A 27164-nucleotide genomic window follows, 5' to 3' on the forward strand; every position below is an offset into this window, starting at 1 on the left:
CTGACTCACTCAAACGACTCTGACAAAAATTATGCTGAATAATGTTCAGAGTAATAAACATGTGATGTGTATGATATTTTTTCTGAAAGCAGAAAATCTGATTTGGAAATTCGATGACCTATTAATGTATCAGTGTATCAGTATATAGTCTTTATCCGTCTTTATTTATCTTTATCTGTCTTTATTTATCTTATTAAACCAGTTTATAGACCTCATGAACATTTCCTTTTAATATCCAACAGGAAAAGAGTCGATGAGACATTAACATCTATCACAATTTCACACTTTTCTTCTTCCAGTATCACAGCCCTCAACGTAAAAACATTAAAAAAACAACCATAAATGCATTAAATAAATTAAAGTAATAAGAAATGTTGTGTACTATATGACAAGAAAATTCTTCTGGTGCATGAATGTCTCTCATTTCTCACATAACTTTTCCACCAGCAGTTGTAAGTAAAAATACACAGAATGCTCTGACGTCGAGGCTGGGGCTGATTTCTGTCTAGCACAGACTAGAGTAAAATGTCATTAAAAAAATTAGGGTTACGCTAAAAAATTTACTAGATAGCAAAAGTTAAATGCGATAGCCAAGCGACTTCACTTTGTTTGCCTTTACAGTGGAGAAAATGTGATGAAGTGCCCTAATGGCTGCCCTTCAAATGAAAAAAATAAAATAATGAAATACCCTCCAGGGTGCTGCATGCGAGAAAGTGTGATGAAGTGCCTTATAGGGTGTCAGTATGTGTGAGAAATCATGATTTAGTGCCCTGTAGGGTGCCAATACCAGCATGAAAATGTGATGAAGTGCCCTTAGGGTGTCTTTCCAGTGAAGAATACATGATGCAGTGCCCTATAGGCTCCCCTACATGCAAGAAAATGAAATGCAGTGCCCCTAGGGTGCAGATACATGTGAGAAAGCATGATGAAGTGCCTTCTAGGGTGCAGATACATGTGAGAAAGCATGATGAAGTGCCCTCTAAGGTGCCGATACATGTGAGAAAGCATGATGAAGTGCCCTCTAGGGTGCAGATACATGTGAGAAAGCATGATGAAGTGCCCTCTAGGGTGCAGATACATGTGAGAAAGCATGATGACGTGCCTTCTAGGGTGCTCCTGTCCTTTTTATTTTTCTGCCCCGCCCCTCAGACAGCCCCGTGCCCACCCCTTCATATGTGTAATAAATGCCATAACAACCATTAAGGCACTTTCTCAGTGTTTAATGTGCAGTAGCACCTCGGAATCTGTACTGTATAATACAATAACATCATAAAATAAAATCCAGTCACAATCCTAAAACAGTGAACATGATTTTTAAAAAATCACTTAATAAAACAGAACAGTAAAAAGACAATAAAATAAACTATGCATAATCTACAGCCATGGAGCGAACCATTACACACTGAGAAGGACCCTGTGGAGGAAATAAACCACTCCGTGTCACGCTGTTAGAGGAAAATAATCAGTGACAGGGTGGTGTGATGGAGCAGAGGTACGTACTATTAGCGCCATGTAGATTTTTTTATACCTAGGGCTACATGACTTTCTGTATTAACTTGGATTTGTCTCGGATTTAGTGTCGTTTGGACTCGGACTTGGAGGTTGGTTTCACTAAAAACGATCTTGTTCTTGTCTGAGAGTTTGTAAAAATAATGTTTGTGTTTTTTTTCACATGTACAAAGTTTAATAAGAAGTAATTCCTTATAGAAAACAGCGTAATCACTGGCGCAGTGCAAACATGAAGCCGACTAGTAAAGAAGTAAAGAGTGAAACAGGATTTTTAATGCTTTTCTGCCTCATTATTATATTGACTCATTTGGACTCCATCTTGCCTCACCTCGACTCAAACTCGGCTAGTCCCATTCTTGGACTTGGACAATAGCAGTCTTGACTACAGTTTTTAATTTATTGATGAACAACATTTAGATTTTATCCGTTTATAGTTACATTTAACGTTGAACATTTGAAATCGCATAATGGGCTGCAGGTTTATATTTTGTCGACTACTGTTTCTCATCAGAGTTACAAAAAAATGGACAGCCTTAAGCGACAAGCTACATCATACGAAGCGAGCAACTTGTCGCTCGTTAGTGCGATCGCAGGTTAAGAATCGACTACCTGCTGAAAACTGGGTCGAAACTCTAAAGAACAAAAAACTTTATCCACAACATTTCCCTGTTTTTTTTTGCTGGTAGATCATTTTGTTTAAGGAGTTTAACACAAAATCAGCTCCATGGATTTGGGTTTGGAGTGCCAGCTTTGCCAAGCTGAACTAGCTAAGTTTCACAGTACTTATCCAGTGTTAGAACTGAGAAAAACAAAAACAAAAAAACACAATACACAAATATATACAGTGCATGAAAAGTCCATGAGTTACGCCGACTCACGCTGGCTCTCCTCCAGGGAGAGATGTTTAAAAATCCGTGACTGATACGTGAGGTTGCTCAACGTCCCTGTGAGATTTACAGGAAGAGTCACTCTCAAAGGCGCTGTTGATTTCTCCTTTAGGACTGTTGTCTTCAGACTGGCCTTTTTCCTCTGAGGTCATAAAATAATTCTTACACGGCGTCCTCTTGTAAATCTGATAAGCTGTAAATGAAAAAAAGAGAAAGATTACTATCACAATTAGCTTTAAAAACGTCCTCAATTCCAAAACCATCAATTTAGATTTTATAGCAGTACAAATGTAGGTATGATATCGGGTGTGTGTGTGTGTGTGTGTGCACAGGTGCAGCTGGATTGTTCTGGTCCACACACACTTTTATACACTTTTAGTCTGTTTTAGTGAGAGTGAAATTATTAATTTTAGTTCATTTGCTATTTCATTTTCATCTGGTTTCACATTGCACATAATTAAACAAACCTCAAAACAACAACAACAAAAAAAAAGCTAAGGTGTGTGTGGGAGAGAAAACATCCTCGTAAAAATTCAAACAAGAGTGTGTAGAAATCACTGAGCTGGCTGTAAAGAAAAGATTATCTATTTATATAAATAACTAGATGAAAACATTTGAAATATCATATTCAGTGTTTATTTTTTGTTCGTCAGTCCAAATCTCCAGAACATTTCTGCAGCGCTACAGCTCTGTCATTTGGCTCAGTTTAGCAGCTCAGTTTTAACATGGACGGGAAAAAAATGCTGAGACCCAAAACAGAAGGTGATAAGATTTTGCAGATGCCATCTACTAAACTGATCTGCGAGTCAAAACCGGACTAAACTTCAGAATTTTTTAAGATTAATTTTTTGGGTTTTTTTTTTAGAGTTTTGACCCAATTACCCAAGTTCACACCGGCAAGAGACATTTGGACCGACAAACCGAAGAAAAAAAACCAATGATTGACCAGTGAACAAAGGAGATTTACAAGGATGTTTTCAGCCAACAAAAAACTAAGTTTTCATTGTTTTTTTTTAAATTATATTGAGTGTGAAACCAAACAGCAAACGAATCAAAACCAGTTTCGTTCTGATTCAAACCCAAACGGATTAATAAGTGTGAAAACACTACATCTGTTAGATTGTGGTGAGAAACTTTTAGACTTTTTTTTTAAGATATCAGATTTTTTTTGTAACTTCAAGCTGCTAAACTGATCCACGAGACACTGGTCTAGAATTTAGATGAACATCAGAGACTTTTATTGACATTATTTCTCCATGACTTTAATTAATCATCCTTTTTAAAGAATTTACTAGAAGTCTTCCAAATCAAATGCCTGAACCCTGACCTTTTAAGAGTCCCGAACATGATCATTGGGTTGTATGGTTATAATACTATACACTTTCTTCACACCCACCTATGATCAGCAGCAGGCCTGTCAGCAGCTGGAAACAGCTGTACATCAGAGGAAGTGTGATGACCTGCGACAGCTGATGCGGAGGGAAGAAAAGCTGCAGGACTGTACCACAGATCTGCATGTTCTGAGCTCCCGTCTCCATCGCGATGGTCCTGCACCTGGAACCACAATTTCATGCTTTGTTTACAATTTATCATTGGATTTAAATGTTAACCCTTTCCACAAATTGAAATACAAGTACTATAGTTTCTGAACAGTAATGATTCACCTGTGCAAATTCTATCTCCTTTGAGAAAGTAATTAAATATCACAATTTACAGACACAATATTTGTGCTGCCTTGTATTTATTGTCCTGTTAGTGTTACCTCAGTTCATCACTGTAATATGTCTGTTAGTCCATCCTCATCAATAAAGCCTTCATGTATTTAATTTTAAAGCAATAAGGAACACAACCGTCACATGTGAAAAAATCACGTGCAATTTATGCGTTTAAACATGATTTTTTTTCCATGATTGTTTTATTTTCATGTTTAATTTAATTTCCATTTATTGAGCCATTTATTTTCACATTTGATTCTCCACACAAGTGATTAATTTTCACATATGATTCATCACATGGTTAACATATTTCACGTTATTCTTCAGATAATTATTTTCCCATGTGATTCTTCATATGATTAATTCGTTTTCATATGGGATTCTTTACAATCATTCACATTACTTATTCACATGTAGGACGTGGTGTTATTTATGGCATATTATTCACACGATGTCACGTGTGTATTTGAGTTCACGTGTAATTTCACATATGAACTTGTGATTATGTCCATAAGAGATGCAGAAATCTTCACCCAGCTTTTGTTTGTCCAGCCACTGCTTCCATTATAATGCTAATTTCTGCTACCATTGCTAGCTTCATATGATTAGGTGCGATTGTACACTGCATTAACATCAAGCCCAATATTAGTGCACATGTACATCTCGTGATTAAATGCTGACGTTCTGGCAGATACAAGAGTCTTCTCTTTCATTATCTGACGTCTCATACTGGCATATTAGGAAATTCCAGCACATTTGAATCGACTTTAATCCAGAGTATTCAGGAATTTTTGGACATTTCATGACAAACTGAGCTTTCCAACATCATGGAATTGTTTGAGTTTGTTTGTTAGACTATGACCTGTTTTCTCTGTTGCTATAATTGTGTAGTTACTATTTATTTATCGGGTCTGATAAGGCACTAAATCTTTAGCAGATAAGCTGAGATCATATCTAGAAAAGATGTGCACTTCCTTATTATAAGATTTATATTAGAGGTAAACAAAACATTCAGTATGATGTGACCTCAATTCCCAAGTCCTGTACAAATACATCGCTCTGTTTACTCTCACATGTGGTTATAATGTGATTTAGATATATATTTATATGGTGGATGCTCTGCATAATATGAGTAATAAAATGATTAAAAAGCCTGTTATTTAATAAAAACAAAGAGATATAATTGTTCATATGGTGATTTTTAACATTTATGGAAGGAGTCTTCAGTGTCACAGTAACAGTCAGAGGTAAAACTGTAACTTTTCTGACAGCTCGAAGAGAGAGTGAGGGAACAACTGATGATATCCACAACATTACATCTAACTAAAAACAGATAAAAAAGTATGATGTGTGATTCTTTGTGAATAAAAAACTGTAAGCGTTGACAAACTGCTGTCGTATAAGAGGAATAAAACACTTCGGGATGTGTTGTGTTAGGAAAATCATCTTCGGGGTGGTAACTGTACAACAGCACAACTGTGACACAACAAGCTACTGTTACTGTAAATCTTTTACTTAGACTTTCTCCTTTTCACGTTTCCTCTCGACCTGGACATCAGCAGGTTCACTGATTCTCGCGGCGTCTCAGAGTTTAAGACCTGTTGTAAAGTGTGTTTCACACAGCGTGACAAAAACGCTCTCAATGTCTCAATTCCTTACTTGGAGCTCTGCTTAATGAATATTAATAACTAGTGGGTGGAGTCTACAAGTGAGTTGAAGAGGCAGAAAAATGCACCCTGCAACAATTTATTAAAAATTGTCGAGAGTAAAAATAACTTCAACTGCATAGACTTTGTATTTTTTTTTTTGGAATAATACACAAACGCTTAAAAATAATCAGATATAATAGGACAGTATAGTTTCATGTAAGTCGGTGATATTTTTAGAATAAGAAATGGCTCTGCATTACTCAGTAGTATGAAGGTGAATAAGGATTTACCACCTACATTTAAAGCCAGTGAAGTATCTCGGGAATATGCACACAACACCTCTATAGAGAAATCTGCAAAAGAATTTTTTTTCGTGTGACTTGACGTTAATCTGGTTTAACTTTAAGCCCATTTAATCAGGGCTGTGGTGATGCAGTGGTGGTGCTGGACCTGAATACTCAGCTCTACAACTGGATCGGATTTTGCATTATGGTCTGTGAGAACTGATTTATGCCTTTAGAGAAAGTGAGCTTTGCACAGTAACTGTTTTGACAGTAGACAGGGTTTTCTCACCGGTTCCAGGGCTGACGCACTATAACGGAGATGATGAATCCTGCGAAGTAGCCGATCATAGGAAACACACTACCGATGACCAGGATGGAGGTTTCTGTGTTCCACAGGCCGTCGTACAGTAAAATACTGGCGATACCAACACCTAACATCACCAAGCCTCCTACTATTGACCCCACCTAGAGGATAAGAGAAACAGAGAATGTTTAACATGCACACTTGATTTGATTTCGTCCACTTTACCTGCTCTACAGACTCGCTGTAATATCTATTGGCTCACTTTAGTTTAGAAATCTCTCCTTGGTTAATCTTATCCTTACCTCTATCACTCGCGTGGATAAAACTAGACTGTCTTTTCATATTTAAGTAAAAGTTCCTCATTCTTTGATTCTTTGTCATTTCCTCATCATTTCAGTCCCCTGACAAAAAAAACTATAACTGGATAAAAAGTGTGATGTGTCTTTCTTTAATAGAAAATAACTGTAATCATTGTTGCGGTATAATAAACCACATTGCTGTGGAATAAAAAGCTTCAAGACTGTAGGAAAATAATCAACAGTGGAGTGATGGGATGAAGCAGAGGTACTGTGACAACCCTGAAGTTGATTAGTTTCCCATAACAGCAAGACACTGAGCATCTTATTCCTATTATACCACAGATTACAATTTTTTATCCGTTTATAGTTACATTTAATGTTGTGAAACATCCACAAAACAAGTTAGTTCCTTTTACTATTTATTATAACAGCTATAAACAGTTAGTAAGACAGAATATAGCAGCTTGTCATGTTATTCTGTCCTGAACATTTCTGACTGGTACAAAGCTCTGACGCTGGAGACTCCTTCCATAAATGTCAAATAAACGTCTCCTCACAAAAAAAATTTCACCATATCAATAATAATACCGATTTTTTAATCTGTTTATGTGGAGCGTCCACCATAGTATAGAAATGTCATTAAACTATAGAAACACTGTTATAGAAAATGATTCAACACCTTCTGACCAATCAGAATGGAGAATTCAACAGTGCTGTGGTATAAAGTTATTTAATGTATTTTATTGACTTTTTTATTTAGTTGTTTAGTTTTTTGCCTTTCCTTGCGTTCCCTTTCCCATCAAGTAGCTTTTTGTACCACCATTAAATAAGAGTTTTCTATAATCTATACGTTTTCTATAATCTTTCTATATGTTTTATATAATCTTTATTAAAGATTATATATTTAATTTTTTTTAAAACACAGACATATAGACTGTCAGGAATTAATTCTCAGCAACAGTTTACAGTTTGTTGATGTTCTCTATAATAAGATAAGCTATAGATTAGTGCCTTCAGTAACGTTATCACAATTTCAAATCCATCTCCATGTCCACTCTGCTGATCAAATCTTACAATCAAAGATGATATTTTGTTAAAAGAGAGTCTGACTGCGTATTTTAAAAAGAGCAATATGCCCCTTTTTACCTTCAAAAATATTCGTGCCACTTTTGGCCACTTGTAATTGACCAGCACGCCGCAGGTCACTGGGACAATCAGGCTGATACACGCGAGACCTGTAAAGAGATTAATAACTATTATTAATTACATAACAGACGTATTTATGTCTTAAGTACATCTATAATGGAAATAGCAAAGTGTTGATTAATTTGTGGTTTAATTACTAATACGAATAGTGACGCATTTATTAAATTAAGTGAATGTATAATGAACATAGAGTGCAAAAGTTTGTATCCTGCATGATTTCTAGATTTAAAAAAATTAAAATGTATCTCTATTTGAAAATGTAGATGTATCCTTAAAAATCAACAGAAAAATTGTTTTTAAAAAGGTCAAAGTTTTGCCTTGGCCCTCTTGGTTTCCTTTTTAATGAATACTGATGTGTGCTCTCAGTTTTTACAAAGCTAAAAAATGTAACATCATGAAAGGCATTTTACAATTTCTCCTTTATTTTTACTCATTTTAAAGGCATGCTAGAGGTTCTTGGCTTAGAAAGGAACTATCCGGGGGATAGGGAGTTGGTGTGTTTACCTATGTTCAGATAAGGGATCTGCATCCTCCCTGCCTGCACCCATGTGCGGGAGTAGAGATACAGACTCAGAGGCATGGTGCCCAGTCCCAGCAGAGTGGACACGCTCGTCAGGGTTATGCTGAGAGACGGGAAGAGAGAGGGAACATCAGGGAAACATCAGTGACATGGTTAAGGGGAAACACTGTAATCAGGGAACAGGAATATGTGCCCAGTGTTGCATCAGATTCCTGTTCTCGGCTGACAGGAGTGGAACCTGATGTGGTCTTCAGCAGTTATAGGTCATCTGTCTCATGGTTTGACATGTTGTGCTTGTTCTGAGATGCTTTTCTGCTCACCACGGTTGTAAAGAGTGGTTATTTCAGTTCCCGTAGCCTTTCTGTCAGCTCAATTCAGTCTGGCCGTTCGCTCTCTGACCCTCTCTCTGACAGAGATTTTTGGAAATACTCAAATGCTCAAAGTCACTGAGATCACTGAAACATTTTGTTTGATGTGAACATTAACTGAAACTCCTGACCTGTAGCTACCTGATTTTATGCATCACATTGCTGCCACATGATTGGCTGATTGGATGATTGAGCGGGTCTACAAGCATTCCTAATAAATATGTCAGTTTATTTCTGCAGTTTCTTTTCATTCTATTAGATATCACCTATAGCATACAGAGTAGGTGCATTTTAGTGTTTTGTTATAATTCAAACAACACATATTTACTGATATTCTGATAATCTGTTCAGCATCACAAAACAGTCATTTGTGAAGATTTTATTAAACTAATAAATCCATCAAAAATTTTTAAATAAAGTGTAAGTGTTTGAGAAACACATCAGGTGTGATTCAAAAGGAAATTTTGTGAATTTCAACCATGTCACCGTTGTTGCTCACCACTTTTAGAAGATGATGAAAGTATTTTATTGAAGCATTTTAATTTGAAGTGATGGTTTATTCCTGCATAGATTTGATTGTGTATTACTTATTTACTCACTGACTGCTGTCAATGTGTCAGAATCTGTAACCTCAGCATAAGGAAACACAGAGTCTAACAGAACATACAATATATTATGTTCTGGGATAGAAAACAGAGATTCATGCAGCATGGATTCATACGTCGGATAAATTCCCGGAATGAATTAGCGATTAATTGATTTCCATTCAATTAAATTCAATCCTAGTTTAATTGCACTTTTAACAATAGATACTGTCTCAAATCAACTTTACACTCTCAGAAATGAAGGTACCAATCAGTTAGTACAACTCCTGTGATGAGGAAAAGTACTAATCGGTACCTTGTACACAAAACTGGATTTTGAAAAAGGCAGAGGTGAAGTGGCGAGGAAAAACTCCCCGAGACAACATGAGGAAGGAACTTTGGGAGGAACCACATCATTACAGTATGCAGGTGTAGAAGAGTAAAGACAAACAGTACTAAGTGTCGAGCCCTGGGATGAGTACAGGACAGTCTTCATGATTACAGCAGCAGCTCTTAGACATTAAGTATTTGACATATCGTACCTGAGGTCCATGTCGCCGTCCAGCCAGTATGTAATGATGTTAGAGATGGTTCCTCCAGGACAGGATCCAACGACAATGATGGCGATGGCCTGCACTGGTGAGACGGAGAACCCCAGAGCCAGCAGGTACGAAGTGAGGGGCATCATACCGAACTGGCACACCAGCCCGACCAAGATACCCCACGGGCGCTTCAGGTTGAGCCAGATCTTATTCACCTCCACCGAGCAGCCCAGGGAGAAAATCACCAGCCCTAGCATGACCGCTAAAGTCAATCCCAATGCCTGCTGGATGACCGCGGTGCTCCCAGCCACAGAGGTGGTGTTATTTTCACTGCTGTTATTCCACATGGTCAGTCGCAAGAGGAAAGAGAAGAAAAGATTGTGTGTGTGTGTGTGTGTGTAAGAGAGAGAGAGAGTGTGAGGTAGAGTTATAATACCTGCACTCCCTTTTAAACCTCATAGGCAGCGTAGAGTTCAGAGGAATGGGGAGTGGTCAGTGGAATTCAGTCTGAAAGCTGATTAACTCTATCATTTTTTTTTCAGGGAGGGAACAAGGCAAACTTTTTTTGCTGCAATTACAGAAATCAGGTCCAAATTCCTAACAGTGAACAGTAACACAGCTAACATTTAGGAAAATAGCTTCGTCCTAAATGAAGAAAGAACCAGAGACTTAATGAAAGTCACGAAAAATTAACGTATAAAAATATGACCTGCGGATGCAATGAAGGATAATTTGACAGGAAGAGAAATAAAACACTTGGTGTTGCGCTGTTATAGGAAAATAATCCACAACAAAGTGATGTGACAAAGTTGATTATTTTCAGCACAATCTTGTGTTTTATTCCTGTGTTTTGTTCCTCCTACATCACAGCAATTTGCCCATGATTACAATTTTTTTATTAATTAAAGAATGACACGTCATGCTTTTTATCTGTTTATAGTTACATTTAATGTTAAATAACAACAGCTATAACCAGTTGTTCACTCACCAGCCTCTCTTTTATCTCTCTTGATGTCAATAAGAAAAAAACAAATGCAGCTTGTCATGTTTCTGAGTAACGTAACATAACAAAGCGCAAACTCCTCCGTCCTGAAGACTTTCCTACGGAGGAAAACGTACTGATTGTTATAAAGCACTGACACTGGTGATAAATCAGCGAATAGGAGTTTGAAGTCAGGGCTGTGTGCAGGACACTCGAGTTCTTTCACTCCAACCTTCACACACCATGTCTTCATGGAGCTCGCTTCATGCACAGGGGCATTGTCGTGCTGGAACAGGTTTAGGGGAAGAACCTCATATGGGTGAGATGGTCAGGTGTCCACATACTTTTATACATATTGTGTATTTTTCATGTTAGGAGCCACTTTTGTCACCAAATCTCTTAATGGTGTTCAAATTTTCATCTTTTCCAGACTTCTTGTCTTGTTACGGCACTGATTGTGCTTAATGGTGCTGGTGTGTGTGTGTGTGTGTGTGTGTGTACCAGTTTGCTGAAAGGAGTTTCATTTTTCTGCTTGCACTCTGATATTTGGTCTCTGGATTCATAAAGCAATTTAAAATATACATTTCGAGAAATACACTTTGCATTAATTTTAAATATCTTTAGCACTGACAAATGTGCCTCAATAATTTCCTTCTAATTTCTCTGTAGTTACTGAATAATATGCTTTGAGGGGAAAAAAATACTGATAAGGCTTTAATGAGGAAGCAGGAAGCATTTCAAGTACAGATATATTGGCAATAAAATGATTTTTTTTTTAAATCGCATTTATTACTTTATTATATTTTAGTAATCAGTAACTACGGTGAAACTAATAGAGTGAAGAATTTAAGGAGAATTTAAGGGCTAGAGTTCAGTTATATAGAGATATCCCTGTTATCAGTGTTACCTCAGGAGAAAGCGGACTGATCAGAAAACGTAAAGAGGGCGTGACATGATTGTAACTATTATTAACGTGACGTAAAAATACGTTTTTATCTGTTTGGTTTACAAGAACTGGAAATGACTGGAATGTCCTCATTTCTAACACAAATCGTCTACACAGATTTCTCACATTTTCTACCTGAGTATCAGCAGTGAGAACGACAGGTGATGCACGTAGATAAATGTGTGCACAAGTGTAACAAATGACACTTCTTTATTTTACTTTTATTTACTACTTTCTATAACGAAACACTGCATTTATAGTTCTGTGCAAAAGTCTTAGGCACATGCAAAGAAATGCTGTAGAGCAAAGATGCCTTCAAAAATAATGAAATTAAATGTTTCTACATTAAAAAAATACTATAAAGAGCAGTAAACAGTAATAAATGAAACAAAGTCAATATTTGGTGCAACGATACTTCGCTTTCAAAAATAAAGCAGTATCTCAGGTGCAGTGTGTGCAGTTTTATAAAGTAATGAGCTGGAAGTGTTACTGAGCATCTTGCAGAAGCAGCCACAGTTCTTCTGGAGACTTAATTTACATTTACATTCAGGGCATTAAGCAGACGCCCATATGCAAAGCACTGTTATATTGGGTTTTATCCAGTTAAATAATTTCATAATCAAAATATCACTGTTAAAGCACATGTACGTGTTGCGTTTAGAGCAGTATCATGAAATTGCATTTCTAAAATACTTTTAAAATTTTATATTTAAACTCCACTTGATCAATAATGACATGAAATATGAGAAATATAGTGTCCTTAATTTGACATTCTAATTTATTATTATTATTATTATTATTATTATTATTATTATTATTATTATTACATCCTACTTTTTTCATCATAGACTGAGTTCACTGTTGGTATGTTACAAGTCTTAGTTGTACTCATATCATATCAAAAGAACTGCAATGCCATAATGATATTATTAATTAAATTATCCATTAATTTTAACCTACCTTTAATTATTACCTGTATTTAATCAGTGATTAATTAGTCAGCTATTCATATTAGTGATAATTATGTTCCTATAATCTAAATCAGGGTTGTTATATAGTGACCCACATGCCTTATATGAGTAATAATGATAACGTACATGCTGAACATTCCATATCGTTTGCTATAACCATGTGTGCACTTTGATGCTCTAATATCCACCAAACTTTAGACTTTCGGAGTCCAGGCTGTAGATTTGTTACATCACTGTGAAATATATTACACATTAGACTTTTTCTGAGATAAATGTTAAAGCTGAGGCAGATAAAAGGGCTGCCGTAAAAACCGTCTGCAGCACAACCTCCTGCACTCGCTGTTCATCTGTAATAAAAAGCACGATTTCTGGGTGAAAATTGAACAGCGTGGAATTCCAGCTATATATTTATTAATATTTTTTACTTGTTGTACATTCATTTTGCAGATGCAATGATAAAACACTAGAAAAATCTGATCTCATTTTCCAAAAAAACCCAAAATAATGTTACAGTGACTTTAAAACAGTTAGTAATATTTCATTAATTTCAGATGAATCATTACCGCATTATTGAGGCTATGTGTGTGAGTTGCAGGAAAAAACATACTAAAAGATTTTCTTATGAAAATGAAAAGACGCGTCAAATATTAATTTCATTTATCTTCAGTAAGTGCTTTATCCTGGCTGGGTCACTGTGGTTCCACACACACATTCACACACTCTTTCACAGCCAGGTACTACGTAGCATAGCCAATTCACCTTACTGCAGTGGGAGGAAACTGGAGAACCTGGAGGAAACCCACGCTGACACGGGGAGAACATGTAAAACTCCGTACAGGCAGTAACCCGAGCTCAGGATCGAACAGAGAACTCTGGAGCTGTGAGGCGGTCATTTGGTTTAGTTTATTACTCTTTATAGTAATTTTGGCATTTAGTATCTTTATAAAATTTATATTGAAAGCATCTTCGCTTGACAGAAATACTTTACATGTGTTTAAAGACTTTAATCAATATCAAGTATGTGTAATACCTAAGTATGCGTATAAATGTTAAATGCTAATGCAAAGATGCCTGGTCCAAGATATCATCTGAAAAGCCATGTTTTTAGATCTTTAGACTTTTGTTGAATGAATGTAGATGCAGAAGGTCCAAGATCCAGGACACTAAACGTAGTCAGATCTCAGAAGTTCTATTTGCACTAAAAAGGCAAACTAATCACAGGCGAGGACACGACCTGAACCCAACGCTCACACCCGCTAATGATTAGAGTCTACAGGTAATATAACTAGTTTATATGATGCAATATGAAATCTTGAGTATGAAGATTAGCAACATGGCAGTGATACGTGGATTGCGTTCAAACTTACGTTATGAACAAACATTCAATTGATAAAATACCTGTTAGAAATTTTGCAACTTGCACTAGCTATTTTTATTGCCTAGGTTTCAGGGGTGCATAGGGCACTTTTTTTTTTTTCCCCGAAGGAATTTTGTCTAATTCACTCACACTCGCAGTCATATCTGCTTCCATCTGCCTGTGATACTCTATAACTAATGTAGTTGGCTGTATTTCTTAAAATATATAAATAAATCAGACTTTTAAACCAGTCTGAAAAGCTGTTACTTTAGAAAAAAAAAAATCCATACAATTCCCATGTGATGATCATCATCATTTCACCATCAAATTATTTCATCATATCTAACGCACAGTGATCGAACTATTTCTTATAAACATCCTCACTGACTTGCAATAACTATGATTACACAACTATTTGGTAATAAGAGTAATAATTTGAGGTTAAAACATACTGAAAGAGAAAATAAGCAAATAAGAAGAAACCCACTGTGAGAAATGTTTAAACGTAAAATGGATTTATTACAGGTCAGATATGACAATGATCTGTACAGAGATTCTGAGATGCTACTTGTATTTCTTCTTCTTCAAAAGTGCATCTCTGAGCGCAATCTGTGGAAAAAAAAATCAATAAGAGTGACTGAAACTGTACCTTATACCTATTTTTTATTATTTTATAAACAGGGATAGAAAAAAATTATTAGCTTGTGGAGGAATCTATCCAGTGGGTCTTTACCCGCCATCATTTTAAAATCGCTTTGGTGTATTTTCTGGACTATAAAACAGGTTTAATATGTTTAACATTTTAAAATATTAAGAAGACGTAGGGTCACAAATTATTTTTAAGCAATATTTTGGTGTAAAAACTTTCACATACTGTACATTCAATGGTATGTAAAAACATTTATAACATTAACTCATACTACGTCAGCTATATCCTTATAATTCCAAGATATCGATTTGGAAAAAGGCATAATCCTTGCCCTATAGCATTATATCTTGCAATGTCTAAGTTTTTAAGAGGCAATTTTAGATGGCAAACAAGTAATAAGTAAAAATAAAGTAAAAATAAAGTTTTTATGGTAAGCAAAAAGCACTAAATTCCCAAATTTAGGAGTGTGTTTCTCAGTCTGTCCTGACTTATAGCCTAAAAAGTCTCAAAAATAAAGACCCACCGGTAAATACAGCTTCCTGTTTAATCTGCACGTTACACTCGTACCTGTTTCTCTCTGAAGGAGCGTTTGCCTTTGGTCCGGACGTTCTGGCTCTGCTTCATCATCATGAAGTTCTTCTTCTTCCTCTTCTCCTTGTTGCTGGTGCTAGCGTACGGGTTCAGCTTGTTCCTCTTCTTCACAAACTCCTTCCTGTCTGTCCGGCCGGCCTGACACAGATTAAACAACAAAGAACAGAGTGTGAAGAGCGAAGTGTGAGCGCATTCTAAAGACGATCAAATATGATCAGCATGTTCTCATCTGAATGTTCCAGCTCATGTTAAGTGAACTTCTAAAATATTTTAGAGACTTTGATATGAAGTGAGTGACCAAGTGAGTGAATGAATGAATGACTGACTGTATGATTGAGCAATTAACTGACTGACTGAGCGACTGAATGAATGACTGAAGAATTGAGCAGCTGACAGAGAGACAAAATGACTGACTGAAAGACTGACTGAGTGAGTGACTGAGCAACTAACTGACTTTGCAACTGACTGACTGAATGACCGAATGACTGACTTAGCGATGGAATGGTCTAACGTCCTTTACACGTTCTTCATCTTTATAAAGCTGGTGTCTCTCATCTGGCTTTGCTGAAACATACAACTGTGTGTCATCAGCATAACAGTGGAAGCTAATACCATGTTTATATATCATTTTACCCAGAAAAAAGCAGTGGGACACAGAACAGAACCTTGTGGAACACCAAATTTTACCTTAGTTTGCGTAGAGCAGTCACCATTTACATCTACAGACTGATAACGATCAGTCAAATAAGACCTGAGCCAGGAGAAGGCTGTTCCCTTAACACCAACAACATTTTCTAGGTGAAGAGCATGATCAATGGTGTCAAAAAGTCAGGTCACTGATGTGATGCTGTCTTCACCCACCCCACTCTCATGCTTTCACTCAGCTGGAGTGGCTGGCCGCTCCATACCTAATAATCATGTGCTTAATTATGAGCATACCTAATAATCTGTGATTCTCTCTCCCTCTCTCTTTCACTCTCATTCTCTCTCTGTTGAGCTACACATGACTACTGACTACATATGACTCCTGAGATACCAGTGATCCTGACCCCTTCTGCTCTCCAGACCTGGTTGGAGTTCTGATCACTTGGAAACCACTCGCTGCTGCTGAGGACAGCCCCACATGGGCAGCCTAAAGATACACTTAGAAATCATGAAGACGGCTTTAGACTGCAATCGCCATGAACAGTTCTGCACTCAAGTCTCCATCAGCGAACAGGGGATAACGTCAACAAAACAGACTTCATGTTAAAACTATAATGAATTTCCTGGTTCCACAATTGCACTTTCTGACCATATAGCACACAGTTAGAGAAAGGAATGATGTATAATCGCACTATCCAGTGTCACCCAGATGAGGATGGGTTCCCTTCTGAGTCTGATTCCTCTCAAGGTTTCTTCCTCAGGTCATCTCAGGGAGTTTTTCCTCACCACCATCGCCTCTGGATTGCTCATTGAGGATAAATTTAGAAATTCAGAAGTGATATATTTCTGTAAAGTTGCTTTGTGACAACGTCCATTGTTAAAAGTGCTATACAAATAAAACTGCATTGAAATGACTGTGCAACTGTCAGACTAAATGACTGACTGCATGACTGACTGTGTAACTCTCTGACCTTGTCTGAGTGACCGACTGTGTTTAAGTGGCAACTAGTAAGAGTACGTATGTGTGTGATTATTTCTCACCATTGCTGTGGCCAGTCTGGTCTCTTTGTCAGATTTAGGTTTCTTGTGTAAACGCTCGATGTCTCTCAGTGTGAGCAGTTCACCTCTGAAACACAACACACACTGCATTTCATTTTTCAGCCATAACAACAAAAAAATAAACAAAATCTACACGTTGTAAAAGACTGAATGTGTTCTAAAGATGTATCGTACCTCTCCGTTTCCTCTTCTGTGTCTGCGTTCTTTCTCTTCTGCCCTTTACCGGGTGCTGCGTTCATGTCTCTGGCCATCCGCGCGAGGCGGATCTTTTTGAAGTCGTCCTGTGTGAGGAGGCGGCTGGTGCTCACTGCTGCTGCTTTAGCTTTCCTCTCTTCTACAGGGATACTCTGGAGCTTCTCCGCCTGACACACACACAAACACACACACACACACACACACACTGAGCTTGTAAAACTGGCACAAGAGCATTATTCTCACTGCTACTACAATTCACCTAACAGACAGCAGAGGGCGCTAAACACTACAAACTAGCTTAAAAAAAAAAAACTTTGAGCCTTACCACTTCTTCCTGATCTTCATCAGAAGAGTGGTGCACATTCACCCATTCACCATCATCATCCTCTTCCTCACTCATGCTCATGCTCTCCCAGCCATCTAGAAGGAAATAAAGAAGTAGAAAATGTAAATATAGGGACCATATTAAAGCAGTAAAAAGTATTTCTGCCCAGGAGATACAGAATCTGTTACCTTCATCATCATCATCTCCTCCTTTGGGCTCTTCTGTCTCCACGTCCAGAACTTCAGCTCCAGGTATGTAGTCTTTAGCCTCCAGCTCACCGTACTCGTGGATCCGGGCTTCAGCCGAGGACTCGGTGGGTTTTCCCTGGAAAAAATAATCACAATCAGCACGTCTCAAGATACTGACTAAACACGTGGACGAAACAGGAAGCAAAAAAATGCAAAAGGTGCAGTTCAAGGTTTATGGATGTGACCTTTGAACTCAATCATATACCCTCATGTGACGTTTTAGGGAGAACACAGGCGGATATTTAATACTAAAAGGTTTAGGTGACTATTACAGATACACAGAGGTTTAAACTGTTTTGGAGAGAGAGTAAGTCAGTCAGTAAGTCAGTCAGGAAGTCAGTAGGTAAGCTAGTAAGTAAGTCAGTAAGTCGGTAATTAAGTCCCTAAGTCAGTGAGTAAGTTAGTCAATATGCAAGTCAGTCAGTACGTCAATCTGTGAGTGAGTAAATCTTTAAGTCAGTAAGTCAGAAAGTTACGTCAGTAAGAAATTCAGTCAGTACGTCAGTTACTAATTCAATAATTCAATAAGTCACTCAGTCATTGAGTTAGTCAGTCAGTAAATCAGTCAGTCAGTCAGTCAGTCAGTAAATCAGTAATTAGGTCAGCAATTAAGTAGTACATCAGTCAGTAAGTCAGTAAGAAAGGAAGGAGATCAGTAATTAAGTCATTAATACAGGCAGTAAATCATTCAGTAAGTAAATAATTCTAAAAATAAAGAATTATAAAGTTAATATTGAAGCATTTTTAACAACTTTATTTTTCCACTGAATGTTTAACACGCAAGCATGCAGTTGCCTAAACCCTTTGTGGAACATAAATCTCATGCAGCACTTTAAAACCCTCTTTTTTTATTTAATTTGGACTGAACGTGTTTTCCTGTCCTCACCCGGTCTTTCCTGTGCAGCATCTGAGGATTGAGATCTCTGAAGAGCTGAATCAGTCCTCTGGCAGACATCACCACATCTACAAATCACACAGGAAATAGAAATCTATAGAAGGCAATTTCTCTGGATAATAATTAAAATCACTGCTACAGCAAGGAGCTCGTTAACGCATGTATACAGCAGTGACGAGCCGCGACGTACTCTTGTCTTTGTGAGATTTGTACTGGGCGAGATCTTGGAGCAGGTCTTCAGACATGGAGAGCGGACAGCGCGCTACGATTTCCCTGATCGCGTTAATCCTGAGACAACGAGAAGGGAAAAGACAAACATATACAATTAAAAATACTGTTAGGAAAAGGAAGTAATGCAACTTTAATTGTTTAATATGTAACAAATAATAATTATATGCTTACGATCATATTAAACCTAGCACATAGTATTACTGACATTGTTAATGATTTGAAATGAAATTTTTTTTGCTCTGATTAATTAGAGGAAATAATTCATTTGAAAGTAAAGGCGGAGTCACTTACCCGACCGTCATCACCTCTCCTGAATTCCTGTCTGTGACAAAGTTGTTGGCGATGGTCATGATCACCGGCTCAATGATCTGCATCAGGGGCGAGAACAAAAATGAGGTTTTATGACACACTACATCACAGCGCTGTTGAATTCTGGATTCTGATTGGTCAGAAAGTTCATAGCACAGGTTCATATAAATGTGCTCATTCTAATACGTTATCGTTTCTATAGTAACCAATAACCTGGTGAATTGTATGGATGATGCTCCACATAAATGGATCAAAAAAATCAATTTTGGCAACATGACAAGCTGAGTTTTTTTTTCTCTTATTAACTTTAAAACTGAAAAAAAAAAATCCCTTATTAAAAAACGAGAGGCTAATGAAGGAATGACTGTTTATAGCTGCTAAGTGATAACATGGATTTACTAACAATAAATGTAAACACAAACGGATAAAAAGCATGACGTTTCATTCTTTAATAATAACGTATAATAATAACGTTCTTTAATAATAACAGTGGTATAAGAGAAATAAAACACTTTGTTATAGGAAAACAATCCACTTCATAACAGGTGGTAACAGTAACTCCGCTTCATGATGAATCTCATCCTTATAAGATTTAATGCATCGATATGAAACTCGTGGTGCGATTTACCTCCGGAGGGACGAGCTGGTGGGAGGCCTGAGCGGCACACAGGAGGATCTTCGTCACTTCTAAACCCAGAGAAAGCGAAAAGAAGAAAACACCGGAGTCAACAAACACGAATAAACTGGATAAAGAAGTCAGAGAAACTGTCCAGATCCAGAAAGAATTTGAAAAAAGAAGTAAAAATGTTGAGTTAAGTGATACGAGTGTTTTTTTTTTACCTGTCTGATGAGGCTGGAGGAATCGCTGGACAAACGGGTAAAAGTTGAAGAGGAAAAGCTGTACGGAAACAAGATAAGACCACTTATAATTTACATTCTGAATAGAAACCATACAAAAAAAGCACTGAAATGTATAAGACAGGAAAAACATCCTGCATTTCCCCTACTCTGTGTTCTCTACGTTAGAGCACTATTAGGGATTTAACGTCAAATATCGAATCATAGCCTTATAAATCACATCATATTGTATCACGTAAAAGCCTGATGCTTCCACCCCTAAGCACTGCATACGACACCATTAGAGGGAATATGACCCAAAATGGCCATATTCAAGAAAGATTAAAGAAATAATGCATCCTAAATGAATACAGGTCTGACCAGCAGATGAACAGATGAGTATTCAAGCTTTTTTTTTTTTTTAAACATCATTGTCCTTGTTATTTAAAGAAAATCTTCCCGGAAATTCAATGACATCAGAAGCACTCTGAGTGTGTACAGCTTTACAGAAGATTCGGACAGTGCGTCCCGATCTTTCTGCAATGTAACAAACCCACTAGTAGATGGCTACTGTTTGTCTTCTGTAAATAACAGTTTTGAGACTTGGGAAAGACGGTATAGTTATTTTGAAATATAGTTAACATGCTTACTCAGACAGAAAGATAGAAAGATTGCCGGAAAGTTCTACAGGACATCAGGTTCAGGAGTTGAATAAAGTTAATAAAAAAAAAAAGTTGTTATAATTTGTGAATGAAAATTACTTCTTTTTTCCAGGATCCCTGTTTTTTCCCTGTATTCCAGTGTTTCCAGGACACAGTGATAAGGTTTATATTAAGGAAAAAATTAAACATCCAGTACAGACCACGCCCACTTTATGCCGGTTTAAATCCGAAATACTGAATACGAAACAGATACGAATATTTTGAGCACTAAACAAATACTGATAGTAGCATTGCGTTACACCTCTATTATATATATATATATATAATATATATATATATATATATCACACACCATCGTCTGTCTGAATACTCGATTCTGATTGGCTGGAAGGTGTGGTTCAAACTGCTGAATTACACAGGTAGTTCCAGTCAGTTTAATCACCGTTCTAAATTAATGCGCTGCCTATAAACAACTGTCACCATAGTACATAGTAACATACAGTTACATTTGCATACAGTAGTTACACTCACAGCTTCATTATTCCTGGAGACGTGGCACAGACACACACACACAATCTCTCTCTCTCTCTCTCTCTCGCTCTATTTATTAGAATTCATTCAAACAAATGTAATCTTATCACACTACCTTATCTCTGTGTATGATTTACAGCAGGCAGAATTCTAGATCTAATGACTCGTGTATAAAATAACTAATGAAAATTAACAGTTATTTTTATCCTTTCAGTCAAATTTGGCACTGCAAACATCAATGACAGCTTCAAATTGTCAATGCTGGCAACAGACCATGATATCAGCGGGATAATCCGTGGCTACGTGTGCTTTACATGAGTTTAATGCACGACGTGGAGGCAAAGAACCATCCAACGTGAAGGGGAGGATATATATATATATATATATATATATATATATATATATATATATATATATTTTAATATTAAAATGAAGCATAGAAATTGCGTGTATTACTCAATCCTCTTAAATTGTGTCAGGAATTTAGTGGGTCCTCATCAGCGGTCTTCTCTCATCACACCTTCGTGTGTGAATAATGAATAAATATTCAGGCTCATTTCCTAACACTGTTTATGAGTCTCGGTTGTTCTTTACCTCATGAATTCCCACCAGTCTGGAGATGAGCTCCATCAGCATGATCTTCACCTCAAAACGCTCTTTCGAACTCTCCAGCTGCTTCAGGAGCTTCTCGGCAAAATCTGCAACATCACATACATCATTATTTAAAAGTAAAAAAAAAAAAAAAAAAGAAAAGAAAAGAAGGAGATTTGGTAAGGTTAGGAGAGATGGAACGTAGCTGGTTACCCTGTGGATCGTGGATGAGGTGGATGGCCGAGAAATTAAAGACCTCGGCCTTTTTCTTCTTCTTGTGTTTCTGTGGGAACGTGAATAAATCGAGTGTTACAGCATTACAGTGTTATAGTACACTATCCAACATCAGATGTACTTCTGACACAAATCCAGCAATTAAACAGCCAATTTCATCACACAAATGTAACAAAAAACTTAAATACACCTAAACACACATCTCTCTATAGCTCCTACAGGCAAATAAATAATATACAGCATCTTTTTACAGTCTGGGGTGTGTGATGAATCCCACATGGCCAATAAACTTCAGCTGATGTGTCAGAGAGATAGAAAATGACCAAAACACCTTCAGGACTTTCATCGCTTTTTCCAGCTTCTTCTTGTTTTTGGACGTTTTCTTTCCTGTTGAATAGCGCACCATCAAACCTCTGGCTGTAGTTCCTTCATCCTGGAGGTGAGAGATTATATTAATATAAAAATATCATCTGCTTTAATATGAAAAATTTTAGATTTTAAAAGGAGAGGAAAGTAGAGACGGCACCAAACATTGTTATGAGATGTTATAATCACTGCTTGAGTCTTTTTTCTCAGGTTTTAGAGCACGTTATGAACGTGAAAATTTCATTTTTAGCCAAAATCTTCCTCTAAGAACAAGTTTTAGTAGGGTTTAAAACTTTAAAAATTAAACTAAAACTTTAAACATTTTGTGAATTTTGGTGTCGTTCACCTCTGATTCTGAATCGCTGTCCTTTTTCTCCTCGTCGTCTCTCCCCAGGAAGAACGTCAACGCACCTACCAGGATCTGATCAAAACACAAAACAGTTCAAATCACACCTCGGTGGCATTCAACATTCAGGGAAATCAGAATTAAATCTCTCAGAGAGATGAAAAAAGAAGAAAAAAAGACAAGTCTGTCGCACCTTTGCGACTTTGGAGAAACAGGCTGTGGTGATGACGTTCACAGTTTTGGCGTCGTTCCTGAAATAAAAAAATAAAATGTCTGTGCTTATAATATTGCATGTGAAGGCTTCCATTAAAATGACGCATATTAAATAGTAAATTGGACCGAGTTTCATGGATCAGTAAACTGCACTCACTTTCTCATTTTAATGTTTTAGTGACTAAGATGAGGAACAGTTTGTGTTTCAGTTTTTGCCACAGTGTACACATGTAATAACTCAAAACAGTAGCTTTTTAAAACTTTAAAGATTCTTTATAGGATTTTTTTTAAAACAAAAATCTTCTTTCTGTTCCTCCACTCCACATCTTTAAACAGGAAATGTCCTGTGTATAATCATTTACAGCACGTGACTCTGCACTCGTTTCTAATACACAACGTATTGTCTATGTGTAAATGTGTGTAAGTGTGTGTAAGTGTGTGTAAGTGTGTGTAAGCTCTGCTCTCTCACCAGATATTTCTTTTGTACAGCTCCACCATCACGTCTAAGGAAATCTTGGCAGCGATGGGGTTCGCGTCCCTCAGCATGGTGTACATGAAGTTCTGCAAAGTCTAAATGAAGATTAAAATGTTAAAGATCATCTTTATAAAGAGTCAGATTCGCTTTATTTCACATGCACGGCTGATTTCAGTTCAGCTAGTGGATAAAATTTGAGCTGCATTAACGAACGTACTTCAAATTAAAAGTCAGTTATGAAAGTCAAAATTGTTATTTGAATATTAATATTCTTCGGGTAGTCGCTCAGATACAGTAGCGATTATAATGAGTATTCTGTTCAGGCCCTTATTATGAATAAATTTCAGCATCAGACACGTGAAAACCTTTACGCAGCACTCACCGTGTTCAGCCTGTTGTTTTTGTGCTTCGCGTTAATATTCTTGATGTCGGTCACAATGTGTGTGTACAGAGTCTGGAGAGAGAGAGAGAGAGAGAGAGAGAGAGAGAGAGAGGGAATGAGAGAGGAAGAAAGAGGGAGAGAGGGGGAGAGAGAAGGAGAGGGAGAGGGAATGAGAGAGGGAGAACAAGGGAGAGAGGGGGAATGAGAGAGAGAAAGATAGAGAGAGGGAGAGAGAGGGAGAAAGAGGGAATGAGAGGGAATGAGAGAGAGAGGGAATGAGAGAGCCAGAAGGAGAGAAAGAGGGAACGAGAGAGAGAAGGAGAGGGAAAGAAAGAGGGAGAAAGAGGGAGAAAGAGGGAATGAGAGAGAGAGAGGGAATGAGAGAGCCAGAAGGAAAGAAAGAGGGGGAGAGAGGGAGGGAGAGAGAGAGAACAAGGGAGAGAGGGGGAACGAGAGAGAGAAGGAGAGGGAATGAGAGAGGGAGAAAGAGGGAATGAGAGGGAATGAGAGAGAGAGGGAATGAGAGAGCCAGAAGGAGAGAAAGAGGGAACGAGAGAGAGAAGGAGAGGGAATGAGAGAGGGAGAAAGAGGGAATGAGAGAGAGAGAGGGAATGAGAGAGCCAGAAGGAGAGAGAGAGGAAATGAGAGAGAGAAGAAGAGAGGGAGGGAGGGAGAGATAAAGAGGGAGTGGAAGAGGGAGAGAGAGAGAGAGGGAAGTCAGAGAAAGACTTAGTTCAAAATAATTGCATTAAAATTGTGATCTCGTTCTACGTATCATTCCTTACAAAACTGATCAGAATTCTTCACTTCTAATCGCACAAAATTATGAATCATTCCGCTCTTACAGTTAGTCTGACACACTGAGAGACGTGTTTGTGGATTTTTTCCTGACCTTTCGCAGAAGTTTGTCATGACAGCGAAGAAGCTCGAAGAACAGCTCGAGGAGACTTGTAGGCTCGATCAGGTCTTTGTTCCGTAAAAGGATCAAGGCTTTGCAAAACGTCTAAAATGAAAGAGGATGGGATGAGACGTCTCTCAAACACGTGAAGTTAGACACAGCAGTCTTTAATAAATGCATAAAAATCGTAATGGCTGGCAGATTGCTGTGGTATACGAGGAATAAACACTTCAGGATGTGCAGTTATAGGAAAATAATCCACTTTAGTGTGGTAGTGTGGTAACAGTAACTCTGCTTCATCTTTTCCCCAACACGTTTATTCCTTAGCTACTTCACACGTTCTGCCATCATGGCTTCCCAAACCCCTGTGACTGCAATGCCAGGAGAGACTGGAATCTGACCATGCGCAGGTCCGGCTCCAGCACTGTGTGGTGATTTAACAGCAGCTCGGTCAGTTCTTTAGGGAAATTCGACAGCTCTGTCAGATAGCAGTGTCCCACCTGCAGAACAACACGCCGCTAGATCAGTTCTACGTGTTCACTTCATAAATAAAATGAGAAAGACTGAAGCAAAGGGTTCTTACCTGAGCCAGAAACATAACCAACTCAGCCAGATCTTTGTTTGATTTGTCTGGCTGGTGTTTGAAGACCTGAAGCGTGGACTGGTAATGACGGAGCTGCTGAAGGAACTGCACATGGGGGTGTGTGTGTTATTAAACATTTCTTATTAGCAAGATTAGCGCAGCATGAACATCGTGCATCATTAATGAGCTGGAACAAGGTGGAATGGTTCTGTCTCATTTTCTGCACGGTTAGCGTCAATATAAGGTTTTGTTTACAAGGTCAAGATCAGATTATTTGCTGTTCACAAACGTCTTAAGTCGAATTCATTTGGATTTTTGTGAAACCGAGCACAACAGCACCAACAACGATCTTAAAAAAAAAAAACACACAGAATAGTAGGCAGAAGCGAGAAGCGGGGCTGGGGCTGATTTCTTTCTACCCCAGACTGTAGACTCATGCAGCCTAACATCAGTAAGATTAACGTCAGGCGATTACACAGAGCGAAACATCAGCAATTTTTCACCTGACACGTCAGTAACACGTCTGTAACACGTCTGTAACACGTCAGTAACACGTCTGTAACATGTCTGTGACACGTCTGTAACATGTCTGTAACACGTCACCAGCAGTGAATCAAAAGATGTCATTAAAATCCAAACCTTGTGAAGTTTCTAACTGCCACAGACCATCGACATGAAAATCTCACTGGATTGACAAACTTTATGTGATCATATGCAGTGATAATCCATGTTTATAAGATTTGCATGTAGTAAATATTTAAACCCGTACAAGCCACAATCCAGATTTTTACTGTCATCATCACAACCATGTAAGAAAGCACAGAAATGAACGACTTCCAGCCTTGACGTGTACCAGCTGTGATGCTTTTACAGTAAAACATGCTTTACGCTCAAGAAAATATTACGTGAAATGCTCGAGTAAACTGACAGACCCAACTATTTTCCAGCGCTTATGTATAGGATGCAGGGTTCAGAGGTTTTGTGTGCGAAGAACTGATCCAGGCTGGATGCAGCAGCTGAGATGAGATGAGACACACACTTTCGACTACATCTCCTGATTGTGATACGCTGCAGTGCGACGCACAAGCCCAGTCCTCTCAGTGATTCATATACACACAGTTAAATGTGTAAATATAAAGAGCCCATGTGCTATAGTGTTTGATAATTAACAATTAAATGCGATGTAAGTTGTGCTTTTATATTGTATAATGAGTTTTAAGGTCAATCTGAGTCTTTCAGTAGGAAAGTTATACATCATTCTGTGGACTTATTTACAGCAATAATAGGCTTATAATAATAAAATGGTTGAGATGTAGATGACATCCTTATTTTGTTGATCTTTGATTTGATCTAGAATCTGATCTGTAATCCATGATGAGCTGAATCGGGACCACAGCTGGAAACAGCTGGCTTGATGTGTAAAAATCCTTGTCTGACACTCGCTGTATGGAGGAGTGTAGGCTGATCTTCTGCTTTTAGCTCTTTAACTCACCTCCTCCGTGTAACATTTCGGGTCCCGCTTGATCAGGTTTTGTAACTGCGGTAAATTTGTAGGCAGTTTGTTATTGTGTCGCACCGACATGATTGTATTACAGTCTAAACCTCGTCACTGCTCGGAATCAGAACTTATTTTCTTCTTTTAATGGCAAAATAACTGTATTAGCTAACACGAGTGTGGCTCACATGGGAACCGCCATGTTGTTGATGACGTGACCAGGCTACGGGTAGCACAAAAGGTCAAACTCAGCGTTCCCGAGAAAAGCGTGACGAAAATCT

The 27164-nt window shown here is 37.8% G+C and overlaps 2 protein-coding genes across 2 annotated transcripts; both read right to left on the bottom strand.

The window, feature by feature from the left end:
- Window positions 1-1205: 1205 nt before the first annotated feature.
- LOC113535725 (sodium-dependent organic anion transporter) lies at window positions 1206-10266 on the bottom strand. Its single transcript, XM_034311439.2, has 6 exons — window positions 9868-10266; window positions 8358-8476; window positions 7794-7882; window positions 6334-6509; window positions 3793-3950; window positions 1206-2589 (listed from the first exon to the last, which is right to left on the bottom strand). The coding sequence occupies exons 1-6, from the start codon at window positions 10212-10214 to the stop codon at window positions 2414-2416; spliced, it is 1065 nt and encodes a 354-aa protein (XP_034167330.2). The 5' UTR covers window positions 10215-10266; the 3' UTR covers window positions 1206-2413.
- Window positions 10267-14617: 4351 nt separating this feature from the next.
- sdad1 (SDA1 domain containing 1) lies at window positions 14618-27111 on the bottom strand. The gene is made up of 22 exons (XM_026928871.3): window positions 26881-27111; window positions 25389-25493; window positions 25207-25305; window positions 24800-24910; window positions 23908-23979; window positions 23520-23620; window positions 23031-23088; window positions 22838-22912; window positions 22457-22558; window positions 22105-22174; window positions 21895-21998; window positions 20111-20168; window positions 19899-19957; window positions 19253-19329; window positions 18921-19018; window positions 18722-18798; window positions 17776-17911; window positions 17588-17682; window positions 17242-17429; window positions 17050-17134; window positions 15340-15501; window positions 14618-14732 (listed from the first exon to the last, which is right to left on the bottom strand). Exons 1-22 carry the CDS (start codon window positions 26968-26970, stop codon window positions 14688-14690), a joined length of 2067 nt encoding a protein of 688 aa, XP_026784672.3. The 5' UTR covers window positions 26971-27111; the 3' UTR covers window positions 14618-14687.
- Between the last annotated feature and the right edge of the window lie 53 nt (window positions 27112-27164).

The sequence above is a fragment of the Pangasianodon hypophthalmus genome, chromosome 15 (genome assembly GCF_027358585.1).
Source record: "Pangasianodon hypophthalmus isolate fPanHyp1 chromosome 15, fPanHyp1.pri, whole genome shotgun sequence".
NCBI classification, from domain to species: Eukaryota; Metazoa; Chordata; class Actinopteri; order Siluriformes; family Pangasiidae; genus Pangasianodon; species Pangasianodon hypophthalmus.

Coding starts and splice junctions, on each gene's coding strand:
- LOC113535725 (XM_034311439.2), bottom strand. CDS start 10,214: ATGTGGAATAACAGCAGTGAAAATAACACCACCTCTGTGGCTGGGAGC. Junction 7,883..8,357: donor GATCCCTTATCTGAACATAG/GTAAACACACCA, acceptor ATCTCTTTACAG/GTCTCGCGTGTATCAGCCTG. Junction 6,510..7,793: donor TGGCACGAATATTTTTGAAG/GTAAAAAGGGGC, acceptor CTTATCCTCTAG/GTGGGGTCAATAGTAGGAGG.
- sdad1 (XM_026928871.3), bottom strand. CDS start 26,970: ATGTCGGTGCGACACAATAACAAACTGCCTACAAATTTACCGCAGTTA. Junction 18,799..18,920: donor CAAATCTCACAAAGACAAGA/GTACGTCGCGGC, acceptor TGTGATTTGTAG/ATGTGGTGATGTCTGCCAGA. Junction 17,912..18,721: donor TGCTGCACAGGAAAGACCGG/GTGAGGACAGGA, acceptor TATTTTTTCCAG/GGAAAACCCACCGAGTCCTC.